General features: G+C 37.0%; 2 protein-coding genes and 2 long non-coding RNA genes across 6 annotated transcripts; all 4 read left to right on the forward strand.

Moving 5' to 3' along the window:
* The first annotated feature begins 7,188 nt into the window (after positions 1-7,188).
* Positions 7,189-7,905, forward strand: LOC123712110. Its single transcript, XR_006754049.1, has 2 exons — positions 7,189-7,428; positions 7,544-7,905. It is a non-coding gene; the product is annotated as an uncharacterized LOC123712110 (long non-coding RNA).
* A 4,059-nt stretch (positions 7,906-11,964) lies between these two features.
* Positions 11,965-14,247, forward strand: LOC123712017. 3 transcript variants are annotated; one of them, XR_006754033.1, is made up of 4 exons: positions 11,965-12,268; positions 12,634-12,870; positions 12,983-13,138; positions 13,618-13,696. It is a non-coding gene; the product is annotated as an uncharacterized LOC123712017 (long non-coding RNA). The 3 variants fall into 3 exon arrangements; XR_006754034.1 differs by lacking the exon at positions 13,618-13,696 and adding an exon at positions 13,905-14,247 and having other exon boundaries at positions 11,971-12,268; positions 12,634-12,852; XR_006754032.1 differs by having other exon boundaries at positions 11,974-12,268; positions 12,634-12,852; positions 13,618-13,695.
* A 2,745-nt stretch (positions 14,248-16,992) lies between these two features.
* LOC123712016 lies at positions 16,993-19,283 on the forward strand. Its single transcript, XM_045664922.1, has 3 exons — positions 16,993-17,145; positions 17,790-18,087; positions 19,006-19,283. The coding sequence occupies exons 1-3, from the start codon at positions 17,113-17,115 to the stop codon at positions 19,152-19,154; spliced, it is 480 nt and encodes a 159-aa protein (XP_045520878.1). The 5' UTR covers positions 16,993-17,112; the 3' UTR covers positions 19,155-19,283.
* Positions 19,284-20,969: 1,686 nt separating this feature from the next.
* On the forward strand, positions 20,970-21,359 carry LOC123712257. The gene has a single exon (XM_045665264.1). The coding sequence runs from the start codon at positions 20,970-20,972 to the stop codon at positions 21,357-21,359; it is 390 nt and encodes a 129-aa protein (XP_045521220.1).
* The last annotated feature ends 320 nt before the right edge of the window (positions 21,360-21,679 follow it).

Here is a 21,679-nt window from a genome sequence, read left to right on the forward strand (position 1 = left end):
CATCGGCGGAAAACTTTATTTAACTCGACTCTAGGACTCCACCGAGCTGGATAGACTTATATGGATATGTCAGGTTGACGACTTAAAGGTAAGATACTTAATAATCGGTTGACGGAGACGTTGGTGGGTGGCGATGATCATAACGATGTTGTTCGTGTGCTAGAAAAAAACAATTTATACCATGCAGCTCGAAACGACAAATCCTATATCAATATCAATATCTTCAAAAATTTCATAAAGTTATTTTATATAAAAAATTGGCATTAATTATCTTAAATACGGTGCATTTCTCGGTCACTTAACATCTAGCCTTTTTGGACGAACTATGGGAATTAGGGGCTAAAGCTCGCACCGTATTCGAGACACAGAGCACACTTGTCACTTATGATAAACATTATTGAAGTACAAAAACCCTCGTGAACCCTCTGGCATTGATGGGCGGCAGTGTCTATATTATCAGATGAGCCTCCTGCCCGTTTACCACCTGTTCTATTAAAAAGAGTACTCCTTCCTTGGTACTTCAATAATGTCAGGTACATTCACAGCTATGTGGAGAACATGATGTCATACCATATGGGTGATGAGTTATATAAACTATCAAATTCTTAGCAGAATATTATTAGAGACTAGCAGATCCGACAGACGTTGTCCTGTAAAGGTTTTAAAACAAAAATAAATAATGCCCTCATCAAACTTACTTAAGTCAGGTAATTTAAAGTATCATGACTTTTTTTAATCCTAGTAAATTATAAAATCCTATATCGGAGGACAACCTGGCCAACTGGCTATTGACAACATAAAAATGATGTAAATGTATACAAACATACACCATTTCATTTGGTTAGTGAAAAAGGCTTTTATAATTATTAAATTCAAATACCATATATTCAAACGCCGTATCCATACATTTCAATCAATTATAAATACAGCATTATATGTTTGTTATTATAACGTTGGTAGTTTGTAACATGCTAAAATACTGAGCTTAGGGTTATCTTAATACGTATATATATGGGGTTTACAAAATTTAAAATTCTACTTTTAATTCATGCTTTCAAGAATTATGTGAAAATAAATTTATCTCTATAAACAATGTAACAATAATTTTAGAGATATATATACCTAGTCTAGCCATAAATACTGAAACAATGTAAAAAAAATGTATTGCAAATAACATTTATTACTTTTACAGTGTATTAGTTAATGACATAAATATAAAACAATTTAAAATATAAATATCTTATTCGAAATATTCTCCATTATCTGATAGTTATCTATATACGCACGCACTCTTTCCATAGGAAAATTCTTCATTGCCAATCGTACAGATTGTGTTAGGGACTCCTAATTATCACGGCGTTTAGAGGAAGCCATACTCTCTAAAACTGACCATAAACCATATTCCAGCGGATTAAGTTCGGGACTATATGACGGCAAGTCTTCTGCTCTGATGAAGTTCGAAACGTTCCTGTCTTACTAAGACTGCATAGACCGAGTCGATAGATGACTGTTTCAACATTATAAATTTAAGTTTACCGTTTATACGTAGGATCCTTTTCGGTACGTGAAAACGAATGTTTAACTGTTCATTATAGTGCGTTACGGATATAGCTTTATCATTGATGGTATATACAAATACGAACGATACGAACACCGACATCAGATGGAAGTGGCATAAAAAACTTTAAAACATTTAATCTTCTAGAACTCTGGGTCCATTGCTTTTTTTATTTCCTTCATATGACTCGCAATAAAAGACCACCGATGAGAAAGATCCCCTAGATTATATATTAATAAAGTAGTATTTTTAAAGTTAGCAATATCCACTAATAGCTTTAATCTATTATGACTCACGTTTCATAGTAATATAGTGATATTAATTATGCAAAGTAACAATGAAATACACCACTTAACTATATTATAATAATGCGTTCTACTAGGGAAACCCCCCGTAAATGACATTAAGTTCGACATGACTCGCTACGATTGGCACGCTTTTAAAACCGTAGTAAAAAGGTATATGTATTGGTGTCCGTATATACGATATGAATTCTTTGAAACCAATCTACTTGTTCTCTTATACGATATGTTTATCTAGTAAACTATAAATTTTTTTTAAAAAATCAGACATACACAAAAAGGTTTAGACAAGATAAAGCCAAAAATTAAAAAATAATACGACTTTTTACATGTCTTTATAAATGTAGGGACCGTCGATATTGCATATATTCAGTAGTTCTACAATTAAGTGTTACAACTATTACTGATCGACTTGGTCATCACTCTACACAAGGACGTTGCGTCACCATGCGTATTTTACAAAGTATATGTAGAGTATCCTAAAAAACCATTTGATCCTTACCTTCAATACCGAACGAGATGAAATAATTCCAGGTTCCATAAACCACCTCGATTGCTGGAAGTCATAGTGGCATCTCTAGGCATGACCTATTGCGAGCTTGTGAACTGTGGAATCGGCTAGAAGTGTCCATGTGCTGAGGCAGCTTTATAGCTGTTCCGTAGTTCCGTCCCTGTAATGACAGGGGCATATGAAAAAGATAAATGTAATAGCTTCAAGTTAGGTACGTTTATGGATTCTTTTTATATAGAAATTTTAGTTGTAGATCATTATTATCGCGAAAGAAGTCATAACAAATTGAGTGCTGTGGAGTTGTATGATTGTGACGTGTTAATAGTCGACTCAACGCGTTTAGCTGTAAGTGAACTGCATAAACTTAGCCAGGTCTCGATAAGCGCTTACATTCTTAGCTTAAGAGCTAACTAAAAACTAAGCTATTATTTATTCGATTGCATAGCACTCGCGGCTGCATATGTTTTAATTTCAAAATTTAAAAAAATAATCTAAAGAATGAGAAAACCTTTTCCTAAAAAGCAATGTCGAACATTCATCGCAAACAAGAGCGTTAAGCAACCTAAAACTTCGGACAGTCCGCGCAAATATTGTAGGTACATATATGCAGAACGGACAACCTCATACATTAATCCGCCCGTTGTTAATTGTTTACTCTGAAATGTCATAATAACAGTCAAAAATTGTATGCATTGCATGGGTACTCATAAAAAGTTTTTTTTTTGTAAAGTATGGCTCGAAAACTTTAAGATAGATGTAATATTATGTTTAAGGTAAAAAATTGTTTATTTTCACTCTGTTTGTTATAATAATTTCGTGGCGTTTTTTTTTTGTTTTGATAGGTTTTTTAACTCTTTAGTTTATAAGTATTTAAAAAAATAAATAATGTGTTGGAGCCTTTCAGACATCAAAGTTAAACCCCTTAGTGATTTTTGTACATTAAGTTAATTTATAGCGTGTAAGCAATAATACATTAAGTGACATATTTCGTAATATTTCGTGACAAAAAATAAGTTATTATAGTTAGCTTATTCCGGGACAGGACTGAAAACCTCGCTTTTGGGTTTTTTTTTTTTTTTTTTTTTATAAAATAGGGGGCAAACGGGCAGGAGGCTCACCTGATGTTAAGTGATACCGCCGCCCATGGACACTCTCAATGCCAGAGGGCTCGCGGGTGCGTTGCCGGCCTTTTAAGAATTTGTACGCTCTTTTCTTGAAGGACCCTAAGTCGAATTGGTTCGGAAATACTTCAGTGGGCAGCTGGTTCCACATAGCGGTGGTGCGCGGCAAAAATTGCCTTGAGAAACGCTCAGTCGTGGAACGTCGGACGTCGAGGTGATACGGATGGAATTTTGTATTTTGCCTCGACGTCCGATGCTGAAACTCAGCTGCAGGTATTAATCCGAACAACTCCTCTGAACACTCTCCATGGTAAATGCGGTAGAAGATGCAGAGTGACCCCACATCTCTACGCAACGCCAAAGGATCGAGCCGCTCGGAGAGGGATTGGTCATCGACGATTCGAACCGCTCTTCGTTGGATACGGTCAAGTGGAAGGAGCTGGTACTGGGGAGCCCCCGCCCAGAGGTGAGAACAGTATTCCATGTGGGGCCGTATTTGCGCTTTATAGAGTTGCAAGCGGTGGCCCGGAGTGAAGTACCGTCTCGCCTTGCTGAGCACACCAAGCTTTTTGGAGGCTAATTTAGCCTTTCCCTCCAAATGACCGCGAAACTGAACGTCGTTCGATATGTTAACGCCAAGTATTTCGATGCTGGCTGTGGCTTCAAGAAGAGTGTTTTCGAAAAGAGGAGTAGCGACAAAGGGTATTTTTTTCGCGGAAAACGCGCAAACTTGTGTCTTCTTGGGGTTAAATTGGACTAGGTTTAGTCTACCCCAGTCCGAGACTCCACGTAAAAGAGTTTCGACTTCAGACACAAGTTTGTTCCGGTACTCATCGACAACTGCCCGAGAAATACCTGCCCGGCCAGTGTAAAGAGTATCCCCAGTGCTGTCGTCCGCATAGCAATGAATGTTGCTAAGTTGCAACATGTCATTGATATGCAGAAGAAACAGGGTCGGGGACAGAACACAGCCTTGTGGGACCCCAGCATTCACGGGTTTAAGGTCGGAACATGCTCCGTCGACGACGACCTTGATGCTCCGATCGGCTAGAAAGCTGGAGATCCAGTCGCATAATTTCTCAGGAAGCCCGTAGGCTGGTAGCTTCGAGAGCAGTGCTTTGTGCCACACCCGATCGAAGGCTTTCGCTATGTCCAAACTAACCGCTAGTGCCTCCCCCTTGGACTCAATTGCCTCTGCCCATCTATGAGTAAGGTATATTAGAAGGTCACCAGCTGAACGACCACGACGAAAGCCGTACTGATAATCGCTAATCAGCTGGTGGCCCTCTAGATAACTCAAGAGCTGGCCATTAATAATGGATTCCATTATTTTGGAGAACAAGGAGGTTATTGCGATTGGGCGATAGTTGGATGGATCAGTGCGATCGCCTTTTTTAGGGATCGGATGTATCGAAGCGGTCTTCCAGCACTTCGGGACAGTGCCGAGCGAGTACAGGTACCGGAAAAGGCGCGTCAGGACCGGAGCCAACTCAGGAGCACATGTACGCAGCACAATTGGAGGGATACCATCCGGCCCGCTCGACTTATGAATGTCCAAGGAAGATAGTGCTCTGCGAACAGCACGTTGCTGGAATGTGATTTCCGGCATTGAGTTATCACACCGCGAAATCGCCGGTGGTGATCTCCCCCGGTCATCCAAAGTCGAGTTGGACGCAAAGAGACAGCCCAAGAGGTCGGCCTTCTCCTTCGCAGTGTGGGCGAGCGAGTCATCCTCTCTGTGCAGCGGTGGTATCGATGGCTGACAAAAATTCCCTTGTACAGCTTTGGCGAGAGACCAGAAGGCTCGGGTCCCAGAAGGGAGTTGGGCCAATCTCTCGCCAAATCTGGCGATGTGCTCTGACTTTGCCTTAGCGATTTCCCGTTTGAAGGACCTGGAGGCTGAGTTATATGCTTTTTTATGTTCGCTGGTATTGGCATCACGAGATATCGCCGCCTCCGCCCATGCATTAAAGCATTCTCGCTTTCGACGCGATGCCGCCTTGCAAGAACGCTTAAACCAGGGCTGTGACCTGCCACCGATCGGCACCGCAGAGAATGGAATAAAAAGTTCCATGCCCTGCAGAACCACTTCGGCGACAGAGGCAGCGACGGAATCTGGAGCTTCCGACGAAAAGCACATAGGCCCCCAAGGGTAGGACGCAAAGAAAGACCGCATCCCATCCCAATCTGCTGACCGATAGTGCCAAATACGACGACAACCCGAAAAACGGGGCCGAAGAGGGCGCGTAGTAGGCACAGCACTCCGGACCACACAATGATCCGATGAACCCAATGGCGGGTCAACAGAGACTTGATAGGTCTCCGGATGTGAGGTCAGCAGAAGGTCCAACAAAGAGGGTTTATGACCATCCACATCTGGTATTCGCGTAATCGCAGGGACCATTTGTGACAGGTCGTAAGCTAAAGCAAAGTCGTGAAAGGATCTTCCCGCGTGATCGGTGGTTTCCGAACCGAGCCAATCGGCATGGTGAGCGTTAAAATCGCCAAGTATCACGATTTCAGCGGTAGGAACCCCTTCGAGCAGGGAATCTGTAGCCATTTGGATGTGCTCAATGAGTCGCTCAGTTTCAGTATTTCCGCTATGGGACCTATACAGGCATGCGTAGAATCGCGGATGGACATCGCAGTCTACGCGCAGCCAGAGGCTAGATAGGTCCCTTCCTTCAAGCGACCCGAGGCGACGAGAACAGATATCCTCTCTGACGTACACGCAAACTCCCGCCCGCGGCACAAATGAATGTTCCAATTTGTACCCCGGGTAGGAGAGGTAGGAAGTATCAGCCGGGAAGGATATCTGAGTCTCAGTAAGGAAGAATAAGGCCGGCTTCGCAGTTTCGAGGTGAAAGTGAACCGCGTTAAGATTAGAGTTGAGCCCCCTAACATTGGTAAAGTCCACTGAGAGCGTGGAAGGGGATGCCTTCGGTAAATTCTTCCGTTTGCCCCGAGATCGAAACTTATAGTTTTTTGAGCAGTTTTTGCCCACCCCAGAATACGAAGGGCAGCCTGTGCATCCACCACCGAATACTGATTGTTCCGATGATGGACGCTCAGAGGGGGATTCTCCACAGCGGAAACGTGTGGTACCCCCCTGGGGTAATCTCTGTTTAAACTGCATCTTCATATTCTGGGGGAGGGGGGAATTGATGGGCTCCGGGAGTCTCACTCACCGCACGAAACGCGAGTACAATAAGATGAACCTATTGCATCACTTCACGCCGGTTTTCTGTGAGACAGTGGTACTGCCCCGGTCGTGCCTGCCCGATTGGCTGAAGCCCGAAAGCAACAGCATGGCACTCCCACTAGGAGGTCAACAATAGACTTGTATATCCTGCGTAAATAGCTTATTTCCGAGTAAGCATATTAATTACATCGATATGCGCATTTAACATTCGCTCGAACGGTGAAGGAAAACATCTGATGATACCGGCTTGCCTTAGACCCAAAAAGATCTCGGCGTGTGTCAGGCACAGGAGGCTGATCACCTATTAGATTAGACAAATAGATAGTCATAAAACAGATTAAGAGATTCAGATCTCTTAGGTTGTAGCGTCACTGATTTATTTTATTTATGGTTTTTATTTCATCAGCTCTTAACCTGTATGTCTTATCTTAACGGCAAATGTAAGCGCGCTGTATAAATAATGGATTTTCTTATTAACTACTAGTTTATGTTGAAGGCTCGACTTGCAGTTAATTTTCATAAATCTTCATGTTTATAATCAGTGGCGCATAATAGTTTTATTAAAACCTTTTAAGTTAAACTTATTTAAATTTAACCAGTAGACATTATTTTGTTATCAAGAGACAAATATTTTTCTTGTATCTTACTTTCCTATTTGCATTTCTTGCAAAAAAATTTTTTATTAATTTTACGAGCAGCCTGAAATTTGTACCTCGTGTTTTCAATTTCCCTGAGTAATTTTATCTTAATATTTTCTATTAAAAATAGTTTTAATAGCAAATAGTATAATTCACTCAAAAAAAAAACATGTATTTTCTTTGTTTATGCTGTGTTTTGTTTTCTTTTTAGTTGCCGGATTCTCTTGGTCCTGACGTTGAATTGGCTTTGGAGCGAAAATACAACAATAACAATTTCCACAACAAATACTCCTCCATCCGGCTGGTCCCCATAGAAAAAGCGACCACCACCCATATAAAAAAACGAAGAACAAGACAATAATAACAAAAAGAAAATTTAAAAACTATGGAGGAGGCTTTTCCGACTAAACTGGGCCATACAATACTAGACCAAAAAAAATTATATTAATTTCTTACAACTTATAATAACACAACTAATATTAAGAAATGTTAACTTAGCAATGTTTGTATGGATTCATTAAGAATCTCTAATAAAAAAATTAACAAAAATTTCAATTACTTGTAACGATTTGACAACTGTTCTTTTTTTAATTTTATAGTTCTATTAAGATTAATATATTGATATTAAGGATTTCGAACGTCTTTCGTTCTTCTTAGCCATTACAATCTTTCTCCCCCGTTAAATTGTCATAGATTTCCTATATTTCTATGCATACGCATCATACGCATGGATTGACCATTTAGTTGGGTCACAGCCGCCACAGGGAGAGAGATGTATGACAAATTTAATTATAAGCTAACAATCCCAAACTACTCATAATTATAAATACATCTCTTAACTGTGGTCAGAACTATATTGAATAATATAAAATTTAAGTTAGAAATACATTTTCTCTGAAAATATGTTTGATAATGGATATTACAAGATCTCTGTCCAACAGATTTGCCTTGCAGCGTTCTTAGTGAGGGCAATTTTCAGAACTGCTCACAAAGATACAGTGGATTTGAAGTTTCTTTGAGTGCAATTCAGAGCTTATCTTTGGTAAGGAATATACAACGTTAAAAAGTGTACAATGAAAATTTTCTATTGCCTGTATATAGTACATAGTTTGACATTATAATATACATTATTATGTAATACTACGACAGCTTACTTGTAATAACCCCTTGTAAATAAACAAAGTCATCATTTTTTAGGTTATGAGTACTACAAACTTATTGTTATTGAAAAACAAAAATACACAAACTTCAATATACAACCTGGGAGCAGGTTTTACAGATTTTACTCCCAACAAGGGGACACAATAAGTCATTAAAAACTGGTAAACATCCCCTGGTCTTGGTCTTGGTAGGTAGGCCTTCTATGCTGCTACGCTGTTGATTTTCAGGTACTAGACATGCCGGTTTCCTCGCGATGTTTTCGTGCACGGTTTCAGTGAGATTGAAAAGTCCGTTGGACGACCGGGGTTCAAACCTTCTCAGGCCTCAGAGATGCCGGCTATCACTTATGTTTAAGTGATTTCCCAGCGGAATTTCGCCACCACCACCTTCGTATGTTGAATAATAGATTACATTTCAGCAAACGACAGTCTGAGTCTTTTGACTTTCTTTTTAAGGCAAGGTGACTTCATTGCGTGGGTATTTAGTTTGACAACAATTATAACTAACTTGACTAATCGTCATGACAAAATAATGTTTTCATTATTTGACGTTAATAAATCAATGGCGCAAATCAACCTGTTTAGGACTGGCCTCAGATTTCTATATCTATTTCATGATCATTTGTTAATCTAATAGGCAAGTAGGTGATCAGGCTTCTGTGTCTGATGCACGCGACGTTTTGGGTCGTTTAGTGTTAGCTTGTTGGTAACTTATAACTGGTTAAATATTTTTGAAATTAAAGTTGATAACATGTTACTCAAGAGTATTTTAGAAATAAGTTTAATTACAAATGTTTATTTATTTTATGTTTATAATACGTATATCTGTAAGAAGGCGGCGTAGGACAGGCGGAAAAAAATAAACGGTTCACATAAAGAATATTACCTCCAACTTCGATTTTGTTCCTTTTGGAGGACAGACTGTTTGTTTTAATTTTATCTTTATTAATTTTTAATTAATAGTATATAACTTAAGAAAATTGTAAATACCGTTGTTTTTACCATATTAGATATTTTTGTACACTTTACAGCAGCTCACATTTCTCACAATTAAACACTTATTTTAAGGAGGTTTTTGTTTATACAAACTATACAACTTAACAAGTAGATAAATAAATTGAACTATACGCGTAAATCAATAACTACTATTATACTTCAATGTTATTAATATTTGTGTTTTGCCGTTTCTATACAATTGTTCAACACCCAAAAGTCCAGTAGTGCTACAACCTTTTATGTCTTGGCTTAAGATTTATGTATCTGTGTGAAAACAAATAATCACACATTTGTTTTAATAGATAATTAGGTTTTACCCTTCTGTGTCTGATACACCCCATGAACTTTTTTGTTTAAAGAATGCATTTTATCTTACGAGTTAGTGTGTGTGCAAACAGAAAGTGCATACGTGCAACCAGGGTTGAAACCTACAACCTCAGCGATGAGATTCGCATAATGAATACTTAGCCAACCCTCTACTGTTCAACAACGCATTCAAAAAAGGAACGAATAAATATTTTATGTAAATACCTACCAACTTTCAACAATGTTTTTTATTCCAAGGATTTCGGAAAATTCGAAAAACGCTCGAGCATCTCAATCTGTTTTCCCTTAGTCATCGAATCCGCCTTTTCCTTGTAACTTTTATATCCTATTTGAGAACCCACCCCATACAACATTTTTATGGCAGACTTTAATCTGGTCAATGCTTTTAGGAGTTCACACATACATATTGGAAATGTCTATTTATAGAATATAGAATTATATATATTTTTTATATAGAACAGGGGCAAACGGGCAAGAGGTCCCATGGATTCTCTTTATGCCAGAGGGCTCGTGAGTGCGTTGCCGGCCGGATATTGTAGAAGCCTTGTGGCACGAGGCTTGTAGCATGAGGTTCACAGCTCTACCAAGTCACTCATAGCCATGACTAATACCTTTTTAGAATCCCTATTAAATGTGGCAAAACTTGCAATACAGGGTCACTTTACGATAGAGTTTTTTTTAACAATCTGGTCCGAAGAAAACAAGAAGTTGATTTGAGAAATTTTCATTTCGTAAAACATAATATTATTATTATATAATTTTTTTTTTCACAAATAAAGACTATAAATAAATATATATATCCTATAAATCAAATCTCATAGAAAAATGAGCTCTTCGATTTTAAGAAATTTATATCCGAATATAATGAAAATATAATAGTACCGTCGACACAGGTGTAAAACAATAAAAACACTAAATAAGGATTATGGAGGCGAACCCTTCAACTGACATGGGTCTAGTATTTATGGGATTCCGATTATAATATCCGTTAAACCTTAATATATCACTAGATATGTTTTCTGAATTAAAAGCGACGTTATATTGTCAACTACGTGCTTTTGATTTCGTTCGTGAAATTAACCTAAAAAACAAAATTTTACGAAGGCTGCTCGTGAGTCCTGTAAAAAATGTCTAGTATTAGATATTTACGAAATATTTTTACACATAACCAATTTACATACGATTAGGTTTAAGAAATAATTCTCATTATAACATACATGAGAAAATAATAATGTTAAAAACATAGAATAAATATATCACGCAACAGCCATGCGCTGTAATATAATAGAGTCCATACCAAAAAACTTTGCCAGGCATATTCGAAACGGTTCCACTGCTTATACTTGCATAAATTCATAATCTTCCCTTTGTGTGTAAAACTCTATTAGTGGTAAGGCTGGTACCTAATACAATAAACAATGGCGCCACAATATCTTAGTGTCAGACATCTGTATTGTGATCATTAATTTCCTTATAGTAATAGCCATAATAGGCAAAGGGTAGTTCCGATTCCGGTCCCGATTATCGGTCTTAGGCATGCGGTGTCCTTTTATGTTTTTCTTTTACTGTACGACTACGACGACTGTACTGTACTTTAAACACTGTACAGTGTTTAAATGCGCACATAGAAAGAAAAGTACATTCTTGCACTTGGTTGAGAGACTCACGCTCAAGCCACTTAGCCCACACTGAACTGATATGGTTCTCACAATATTAATAATATTGAAATTACGTGGTACAATAACTTATTATTGAAATCGAGACCACTATTGGAAAGTACGTGACAGCCTTACTGTAAACAAGTGCGATATTATAAATCATAATTCTAAATTTCAAAACCACAGTCAAAACAAAAGCACGACTTCAAAAAAGAAGTGTTGATATCGGAAAAACAAGGATAACAAAGCGAAAAAATATCACGAATTAATGGTCGAACGGTTGGTTTTAGCTTTACCGCAAAACGCACTGGCGCGCACATCTATTCATCATTTAATTTACATTTGGTGCTCGCAAAAATGGACTACGGGAATTTTGGCGAAATAAAAATTTTCAAGTGCCAAAGATTTGTGCACAACCGACTCGGTGAAATGTAAACTTAGATTTTTATACGATAACAAGGGCCGTGAAATTAAACGGATTTGTCAAAACATTTTTCTATAGAGCCTACACAGAGTACCATACTACACAGACCAAAGACAATATTTTAATATTTAATCTTTGGTCTATGTAGTACGTACATAGGCCAAAGGCAATCAAACCACAGCGCTAAAGACTAAATTGTGGTATATAATAATTAGAATATGGACCTGAAATAATTTTAGATCGTTAACGCGTTAATTTTTATTTTAGTTATGTGTGTTTCGTAGTGTTTGTCTGGTTTTTTAGAGGGAACTTCTTAGCAGTTTCATTATTTATTACAGCGCTGCGTGTGTATTATATAACTTTTTTCATAAGTGAGAAAATTAAAAGTTTTAGTTCTTGTTCTGGTCGAGTCTATACCACGAATCAAATAAAATATTGTAATAGCCCGTTTGAACATTTTTAAAAAGTATATAAACTTTCATTTAAGTCGATAAATGTTATAGAATACATTTTTATGCGTTACATACATAGTGTTAATAATAATGAAGTCATGCGTACCTAATGTAGCGTAATAATTCTTAATTTGAAATTATTTTATACGATTCCTATAATTCGATACACGCGTTAGCAATTTAATTTCTTAAAAAGTTACATTAAAAAATCATTAGCCCATGTTATATTATTTTACCTATTTTTACTTATTTTGATTTTGACTTGATTATCTTTCTTGTTTTAGCACCCCGAAAACATAATATGGCAGAGAGAAAGAGTTAAAACTTTGTTAAAGCGTAAGGTGATTTTATTTTTAAGAAGAAGGAGAAATATCAGCAGTTTATCAAAAACACAGTGGTGCTACAATCTTTAATCGGTTAGGTCGAGCGGTACGCTCCTCTCCAAAAGACGCTTACGTCATAATGGTTCGGCCTTACCTGTAATGGCAGCTGGTTCCATAAAGGTAACGCCAGGCGTCAAGGTATAATTTCGCATTCTGTATTGACGTCCGATGATGAAATTTAGCCGCAGTTCCACATTGCGAGCCGCTCTGCTTTGGATAAATTGAATAATATTTATTCTCATTTGTATAGGTTTTCATATAATCCTAGAAATATGGTGTGCTTTGACCACAACAAATATGACGGAGACGTTGAACGGTTTATCAATAAAAATGGGAAGTTTTTGGATGATCTATTGGATACATAAGTTTTAATATATACTCTTCATGAAGTAGTGTATGTTAAGTGGTAAGTTAAAGAGAGAAAGAGAAAACATACATGTAGCCTTTCTTAGTTAGCGCTACGTATTAGTCCCGTATGTCAAAAATGTGAACTCATAGTTGGCGCAAAGTTTAAACTGATTCATAAATTTACGACTTTGGGGCTGATTGTCAAACAGATTGTCAAGTTATCTACATTAATATTTTAAAGAGAAAAGTTGTTTGTTTGCATTGAGCCTCCAAAATAATTTAAATTAATTAATTTATGCGTATAATCCTACATTATTCCTGATGAACATAGGCTGCATATAATATAGAATGTAAGTGCGTGCTCCTATTTCACCATGCCTTCTGCTGATAGAGGACTAATCTTTGTTTTTAATTTATTTTATTATTATTAATTACCAAAGATGTCATGTGGAACACGGTGTAATGGTTGCAGCTCTTTACAAACGTGTAAAACAAAAACTTGGCAATTAAAAAAAATGACAGAGTGTTTATTTCCAGTTCTTCTCTCCCGTTCTACGTCCTTGATTTGAGAACTGGCCGTAAAATTTAAAATTAGAAGCATTTCATATATATTTCTGTTTTTCACGCTTATAAGTGTACATTGTGTTACCTATATGAATAAATGATTTTGAATTGAATTTTGAATATTTTCGATTATTAGGTTATTATCGACAAAATACGTAAGCTGTGTACACTATTAACAATAGAGCAATTAACTACAGTTTTATAGAAGACATCTATAACGAAAAAGTCGATTATATCTGAACCATTCCATTCCATTTCAGGCTATTTAATCTCATGCTATGACCGAATTAATGCGGGTGGAAACACAAGAACTTATATAAGGAACTTAACTACTAACATTATTAATAATATATACCTAAATGTAAACATTAAGAATATATATATATAGTCGAATATACTATATATATATAGTTATATATATATATTTTTTAATAATAAAATAGAGTATTACAGATCAAATAAAAATAATACAGATTTCAACAATGCTTTTGTAAATCAAATAAAAAATCCATTCGACGAAAAGAAGGTATTCCTAATTATTATAAAATCACACTTATCCAAGAACATATTATAAATGGTGCATGTAAAATGTATATTATTTATCTTTAAGATCTATAAAGCTTATTTGATTAAAATATTTATATAAAATAAATTAAATCGACTTCAACCTCTCATTATTATTTACCTTAATGAGACAACCAATGGTAATGGTGGTAATGGGTATTATTTTTGTAATTATAGAAAATAAGGTTCAAATAAATAAATATTGAATTGCTAAAAAAAATTATGTTATAATCCATAAACCATTCATTCTGTCTGAGTATATAAAGTTATTATTAAACCTATTGTAAATAGTAGCACGAGATGGGTCTTCATTAAGAAATGCTAATCGCAGCCTATCATAGCTTTGTTGTTAAGTAAGCCCACAACGAAAGTCATAATAAATCATTGACCGAAAATTTTCTCGCGTAAGTTTTATTTTCAGGTGTAACAAGAGTTTTAGATTTGCCGCCAATTCACAAAAACAAATGACAAATGAATGCAATATAGGTTACCAAAGAGTTCTAAAATTTAAATTCAAAAAAGTTTTCATTAGCCAATGCTAATGAAAACTTTCTTTCTAACTAGCCAATTCTAAAATAAATTCAGTGTTACCGACGTACTTCCGCATATATGTATGTGTCTAATTGCCATACAAATATTAAATACACAATATACCGGCTATTATTGTATCAAATTTTAATTATGACTAGATACTTAAGTTAATTATATAACGCTTAATAATTGCAATTAGCAAAACGATCTGAAATAATTATAAGTTTAATTAGGATGTCACTCATTCAAATACGAATAGTTTTAGTTCCATTTATTGACTTTAGTAATAGATATCAATTTATTATAATATTTTTTTCGGAAATATCTAATTTGTGGTATATTTTTATACCATAACGGGAAAATGGGCAAAAAGCTTACCTGATGTTAAGTGACACACAGTGGCAGTTGTAGTAAACACTTATAAAGCCGGGTTGCTCCCGAGTATGTTACAGGCCTTTTAAGAATCAGTAGGTTCTTTTCTTGAACTACCGAAAGAGCTGTGTGGTCTTTTTTGCACACTCCCTCGAGGGGGTCAGCTTTGGCCCGTTCGGGGCATATGTCCCCTTCGGGTGGTGTTTCAATGTTCGGGGGCAGGCTTCTATAGCCCTTGGGGTCTGCAGTGCGCTAGAAGACATGAGCTCTACTCGCTGCGCGCAGCACCTCGGGCAGCTGTACAGTGGTGTAGCGCTGCAAAAGTGCCTTAAGGAACGCTCAGTCATGAAATGTTAGACATCGAGGTGGAACCAATCATCTTGAGAATGGGTTAAGTCTTGAGAAAGAATTTAAATCACTTAACTTATTGTTTCATTAGGTATATACCTAGTCCAGCCATAAGCCATATAATAATATACCTACATATTTATTATAAAGTCTCAGCAAAAAAACATCTACTCGAAATGGCCACCTTTTGCTTTTTTACACTCCTTAAACCTATTTGGCCACGAATTTATAAATATACGCACTGTTTCTAAAGGAAATTTCGCCACTCCTGGCTCCAATGATTTTTTAAGAGACGCGATGATGCCGTGCCGTTTAGAAATTAGAGCACGTCCTCTATAACTGATCATAATTTGAAGTCTACAGGGTTGAGGTCTGGGCTAGACGAAGGCCTGTCTTCAGCTCTTATAAAGTCCGGAACGTAAGTGTGCCTAGTGACCAGGTGCAGAATGCACTGCTGGAAAGTCCACGGTATTTTTTGAAAAAGTATATTGCTGAGAGGTTTCACAAAATAATCCAAGACCGTATCTTGATACACTTTGGCTGAAGTTTTCACTCCTTTTTCACAAAAATTTAGTTTTGAGACTGACTCCTGGATAAGACACGCCCCACCAAACCATCACAGACAGAAGGCGTTCTGATCTTTGCACTCTCTTTAATTGTAAAGATTGATTTAAGGGCGTGTCCTATATATCGAAGATAAGCACCGAGCTTCAGGTCTTGTTTTATAATACGCGAAAGAATCCTAGCGGGAATCTTCATTTATCGCCATAAGATTTTATGCTTCATTTTTTCATTCAACAGCATTTATAGTTCTTACGGTACGCGGCCGCCCTGATCTTTTCTGGTCTTCGACAGACGAAATGTTGTTGTATCTGTTGACCAAGCGTTTAAAGTGTCTAGAATATGAACGACGACTCCATACCCACTTTGTGCAAGGCTTTGTGATAACCTACCCACATAGCCGTTTTTACGAGACGCACATAGTCATTTGGTCTTACCAAATTTGTTTGTTTGACAAAATTTCTCTTCAGAATATAGTATTGTCTTTGGTTAACATAGCTTTTACACATTGAAAGAAAACAATTTTTTTTACCGGATGTATTATTTTAGTCGAAACCACTCCAGGTAAAAAAGGACAGCTGTGATACTTTTGACATTCAACACCTTTTCTCTTCAGTCACCGTGACCACGCACGCTGTAAAGCACGCGAAACGCCGGAAAATGTTAAATTTAAAATTATGTAATAATTATAAGTTTAAAATAATAAAAATAGCTTTAATCCGGTTAAAAAATTGTTTTCTCTTCAGAATATCCATCCATATTAATAACCATCTTTGTGAGGGACTGGTGCCTATACGAGGATAGAACTCATATGATAACAGGTACATCGCGGACAGACATATTCAAAAATTTTACTACATACCATGACCAAACTAAATTATTTATGTAATATAATCATGTAGAATCCCATTAACGACCAATAATTTATACGAGGTAGATTAATTTAAAAAGTAATGTGTGGCTAATACTGTTTCAGGTAATTTCTAATCAATAACATTTATTGAAAATTTGTACAATTCGATACACTGTATCCAACGTTTAGTATAAAAGTAATAGCTGGAAAGAGTCTTCAGAAGAGAGCCATTGACCGCCATGCAGATCGCCGTCCTCACTTGCCTGATTTCGGTAAGAATGTTATACCTATACCAACAGATCTAGACTCGCGGCAAGTCATACAGGAAAAGTTACTACCATGTACTACTAAAATGGCCGATTCCGATAGTTTTTTAAATGTTTGTAAACTTTTAAAATGTAACGATATCAATAAATTTGTGATCCAACCGTCATGACGCCTTACCAGGTTCACCCATGCATATCAGCATTATTAAAAAATATATAATTAGTATTAAAAACAAATGGAATGGGATAAGTGATCATACTATCGGACTTCGATACTGACGAGACTGGAGTCCCGATTTCTTATGTAAATCTAAATACTCGACCTTTAACGGTGAGGCTGACGTGACGTATTTGTTACTATGGTAACGATGTTACTTTTATATAAAAACATTAATTAACAAAAACCTTACTTTAGTTTAGTTATAAGACCGTATAGTGCAACAGCATCTAAATAATAAATCTAATCTAATAATAAATAATCTAATAAATCACAGACATGCAACCCGGCGTTCGACCAATTACAATCAACCATTAAACGATTAGTCGTTGGCCAAACATTTCAAGAAATTTCTACAGTACAGAGATCATTATTTCATCTCTGAATTTCAACTTCATATTAAGGTTTAAGATTGGTATTATAATTTTTACAGCTCTTGCCAGCAATTTTAAGTGCACCAGACGAAGGTTGCCCAATGTGCGACCTCCACAACCCACTCCGCTGCGGCCCCAACTGCTTACAATTAGATGACCAAGACGCGGCGTTTGAAATTGACCCATCAAGGGAAGGGAAATTGAACCAGAAAATTCTGAAATATGGATTGGGTCGTGATCTTATATGTCTTAACTTCCCCCCAAAGGGCAAATATGGTAGATTAGATGCAAGCGTGGACGGATTCATTATCAACAAAGGAAATTTTATATCACTAAAGGATCTGCTAGATATCGCAAGTAAGTAACCAGAACTCTGCACACATTACTAATCATGCACATGCATGTCGGAGCAATGGCGTTACTGTTAGCTGCCATTGTCATTATGTCATAGAGCTTATAAACGAACAACGTCAAAGTCAAATCAGTTTAAAAACCAATATTACTAGATCAACAAATTAACGATTATTCAATAGTTTATAGTAATAGTGATTCCATAGTCAGTATTTTCTTTTAAATCAGTGCTGCTACAAACTTTTTAGGTGTGGTCCTGAGATTTATGTATCTCGTTCATGATCATTTATGAATATAATAGGCAAATAGATGAACAACCTCCTGTGCCTCACACAGGCTGTCGACGCTTGTGTCTAAGGCAAGCCGGTTTCCTTACGATGTTTTCCTTCGCCGTTCGAACGAATATTAAATGCGCTCTAAAAAAGTCAATCCATTGATGTACAGCCGGGGATAGAACCTGCTACCCTAGGGAAGAGAATCCTACGCTGAAGCCTAGGCCAACACTGCTCATTATTATACAATTAATCGTTTGACACTCCTACGCCATTTATTTCAACAAACGATTCAAATTTTTAAGTTCTTTAGTAAAATATACTTATTGCAAGTCTCCTTTCAGTACATTTCAAACCATTTACTCGAAAATTGTGTTACATTGTCTGTGTAAAATATTTTAATCACACTTAATTGCCTGGTTAATCTTTCAGTCAACCCGTTATAATATGATTATACATATACATATGTAGCGTACATATGATTCTTCACATGGTTTTACTTTCTTCTAGACATAGACTTGATTTACCATGTTTTTAGGTTACAACATAATGTAGCATATATAGAGAAAACATATAGACGGACTGTAATTCAGTTTTAAAGAACAATGCATATTAATATTTAAAAATACATATAATAAATAATATTTTTCAGATTCCAATCAAGGATACAAGGGAAATTACAAAATTCCTCTTGACAGCCACCGTGACAGCAGCAGCGATATGAAGCAGACCCTTGAGGCACTCGGTGGTATTGTTTTGGGCAGGGGTGGTTGGGACAAACTATCACCTCCATGGGGCTAACTTTTCTCGATAAGCCTTCGGAGCTAAAAGTCGATAGTATATTTATTTTATATAAAATATTTATACAATAAACACTTTATTTAAAATTAAACAAAATATTTTGGATTTATTATATCACTTTAAAAGTTATTGGCTTCTTTTGGCAATTAAGTATTTAAAGCTGCGCCTGCGCTCATACTCTGCAATTAAATTTTTTCAATATCCATAGTGATGTTGGACAGAGGAATTCCATAACATCTTAAAAAATTGATTCAGTATTGCTGTAGGGAGTTATAGTGTACCGGCCGAATCCGCCGTAGTATGAGTGTTATTATAGATAGAGTAAAATTATAGAAGTAATGAGTTATAACTATGAGGATATCATAAAAACATCGACGTTGAATTTAAAATTAATATTTGCATACAACTGCTAAGCTGTATGCAAAAGCTGTTTTCTCTGTTTAATATTTGTAAAAAAAGACATCGAACAGAAACCTGGTAAATACCTGGTAAAAAATAGCGAAGAGACAAATTAAATAATTTGAAGGAGGTCTTCTCTCTCTGATAATCTGAATTATAGCACTCGAATAAAGGCAATTTTTTTATATGTATTTAACCATATAAAGCAACTACCTTTACATATGAAAAACGAAGATCTACCATTAAAATTATGCACTGACAACGTCTCTATCATCCAAAACAAGTCAATTAGGTCTGAACAATGTATAGAAAAAACAGACAAAGAAAGAGAAATTTTGCAGTTCTCTTATGGCTTTTGAAGACCATACAATATTAACCCCTAAAAAATGTATACTTACACAACTAATACTCATTTTAAGAAATGTTTAATAATCAATGTGTATATGGATTCATTAATAAAGCCCTAATAATAACAAACATAAAATAACATCAGCGAATTACCTCTGTCAAACTCATGGTTTTTTGTAATATTTTGTAGGAGCACGAAAACAAAGGTATAGACGGTATAAAATTAACCCAGTATGAAGACATTTTATACACTTAAATATGCCAGTCAGGAACGGCCTGCAATATTCTGCCAGGCTCATTAACACAGTCTACGCCAACTCCCATATGAATGGTGTTATGCAAACAACGAAATATTGAGCGATATAACGGTAACGAATACGAAAAAATCATAAAATTATAACAATACACCATGTATTGAACTAATGTTGTTTTGCAAAAGTGACCAAATTCATAGGAGGTAGGATTCATTTTAATTAGATCGATCGTCTCCATCAAACATTTTGAATAATAATAAAACCACTGTGAGAAAAAAAAGTGCGTGCGTACAATGTACACAGGTCAGAAGTGAAACTTCTTTGTACATTAATTATAACTTAGGTGAAAGCCCCAATAGATGATCTGGTACCAGTATATGATCACTCCATGTGTTAGTATTGTAGGGGTATATATATATACTATATAGTTGTGAGCATAGTTTTATAAGTGACAATGTAACAACACATAGGAGACAGTCTGTACTTAGCGATTGACGCGAAAGCACGTCAAATAAAGATGTCATTCACAATCGCATTGTTTCCTTTGGAGTCATCCGGGTAGTCACCCGGAGGCAACATAACCCGGCATCCCCCACATCTACATTGGTGACCCCGACTACACAAGCAACCCCGTCGGCACAAGAAACCCAGACTCCGAAATTCAGACGATAGGATGGCATTGCCACAATCGCACGCGGCGGCTACGCAAGAAATCGCAGCGGTGACGTCAGTCACCTCCTGGATTCCTGATTTCTGGACATATCAGCCCCCTGTATGGTTTGTCAGGGCTGAATCCGTGCTGTTACCAGAAAAGATGGGAGATGATACCAAATTCAACATCGTGGTGTCGAAATTGGGAAAGGATGTGATACAACAAATCACAGACATCCTTTTCTCACCTCCCGAACAAGACAAATATGGAGCTCTTAAGAAAAAGCTGCTGAACATTTTTGAGGAATCAGAAACGAGGCAGCTGCAGAAGCTCATCAGCGAGATGGACTTGGGAGAACAGAAACCGTCTCAGTTGTTACGCAGGATGAAGGACCTGGCTCGGGAGAAGCTTCCGGACGATACTCTCCGTATTTCATGGCAGACGCATTTACCGCAAGCAGTCCGTGCAGTTCTGGCAGTCACGGAAACCAAGAACCTGAATAAACTGGCCAACGTCGCAGACAAGGTAGCAGAATCCATCCAGCCACCTTAATTGGCGGAGGTCAAGACAAGTGGCGGTCTTCGGCAAGACCAGGACAACGACGTGCATGCGGCCATCGCGGAGCTGAGCCACAAGTTCGACCAGTTGCTGAGGAGCCGTACATCATCTCGCCCGCCCTATAGAGGTAACAGCCGTGGGCAGCGACGGTGTTCGCAGTCCCGTGCGCCGAGTGATTGTTTTTACCATTACCGTTTCAAAGACCGTGCTACCAAATGTGTGCCCCCTTGCGCTTTTAAGAAGGGAATCCCCTAGAGGTGCAGTTCACGGAGGCGGATGCCTGCACCATCGCCCCAGCACAACGCCTATGCATC

This window comes from Pieris brassicae, chromosome 7, assembly GCF_905147105.1.
Source record: "Pieris brassicae chromosome 7, ilPieBrab1.1, whole genome shotgun sequence".
Lineage (NCBI taxonomy): Eukaryota > Metazoa > Arthropoda > Insecta > Lepidoptera > Pieridae > Pieris > Pieris brassicae.

Excerpts from the sequence above, each read along its gene's own strand:
- LOC123712016 (XM_045664922.1), top strand. The coding sequence starts at position 17,113 with ATGCAGATCGCCGTCCTCACTTGCCTGATTTCG. Across the intron at positions 17,146-17,789 it reads TCCTCACTTGCCTGATTTCG|CTCTTGCCAGCAATTTTAAG; the intron begins GTAAGAATGTTA and ends TAATTTTTACAG. Across the intron at positions 18,088-19,005 it reads GGATCTGCTAGATATCGCAA|ATTCCAATCAAGGATACAAG; the intron begins GTAAGTAACCAG and ends AATATTTTTCAG.
- LOC123712257 (XM_045665264.1), top strand. The coding sequence starts at position 20,970 with ATGGGAGATGATACCAAATTCAACATCGTGGTGTCGAAATTGGGAAAG.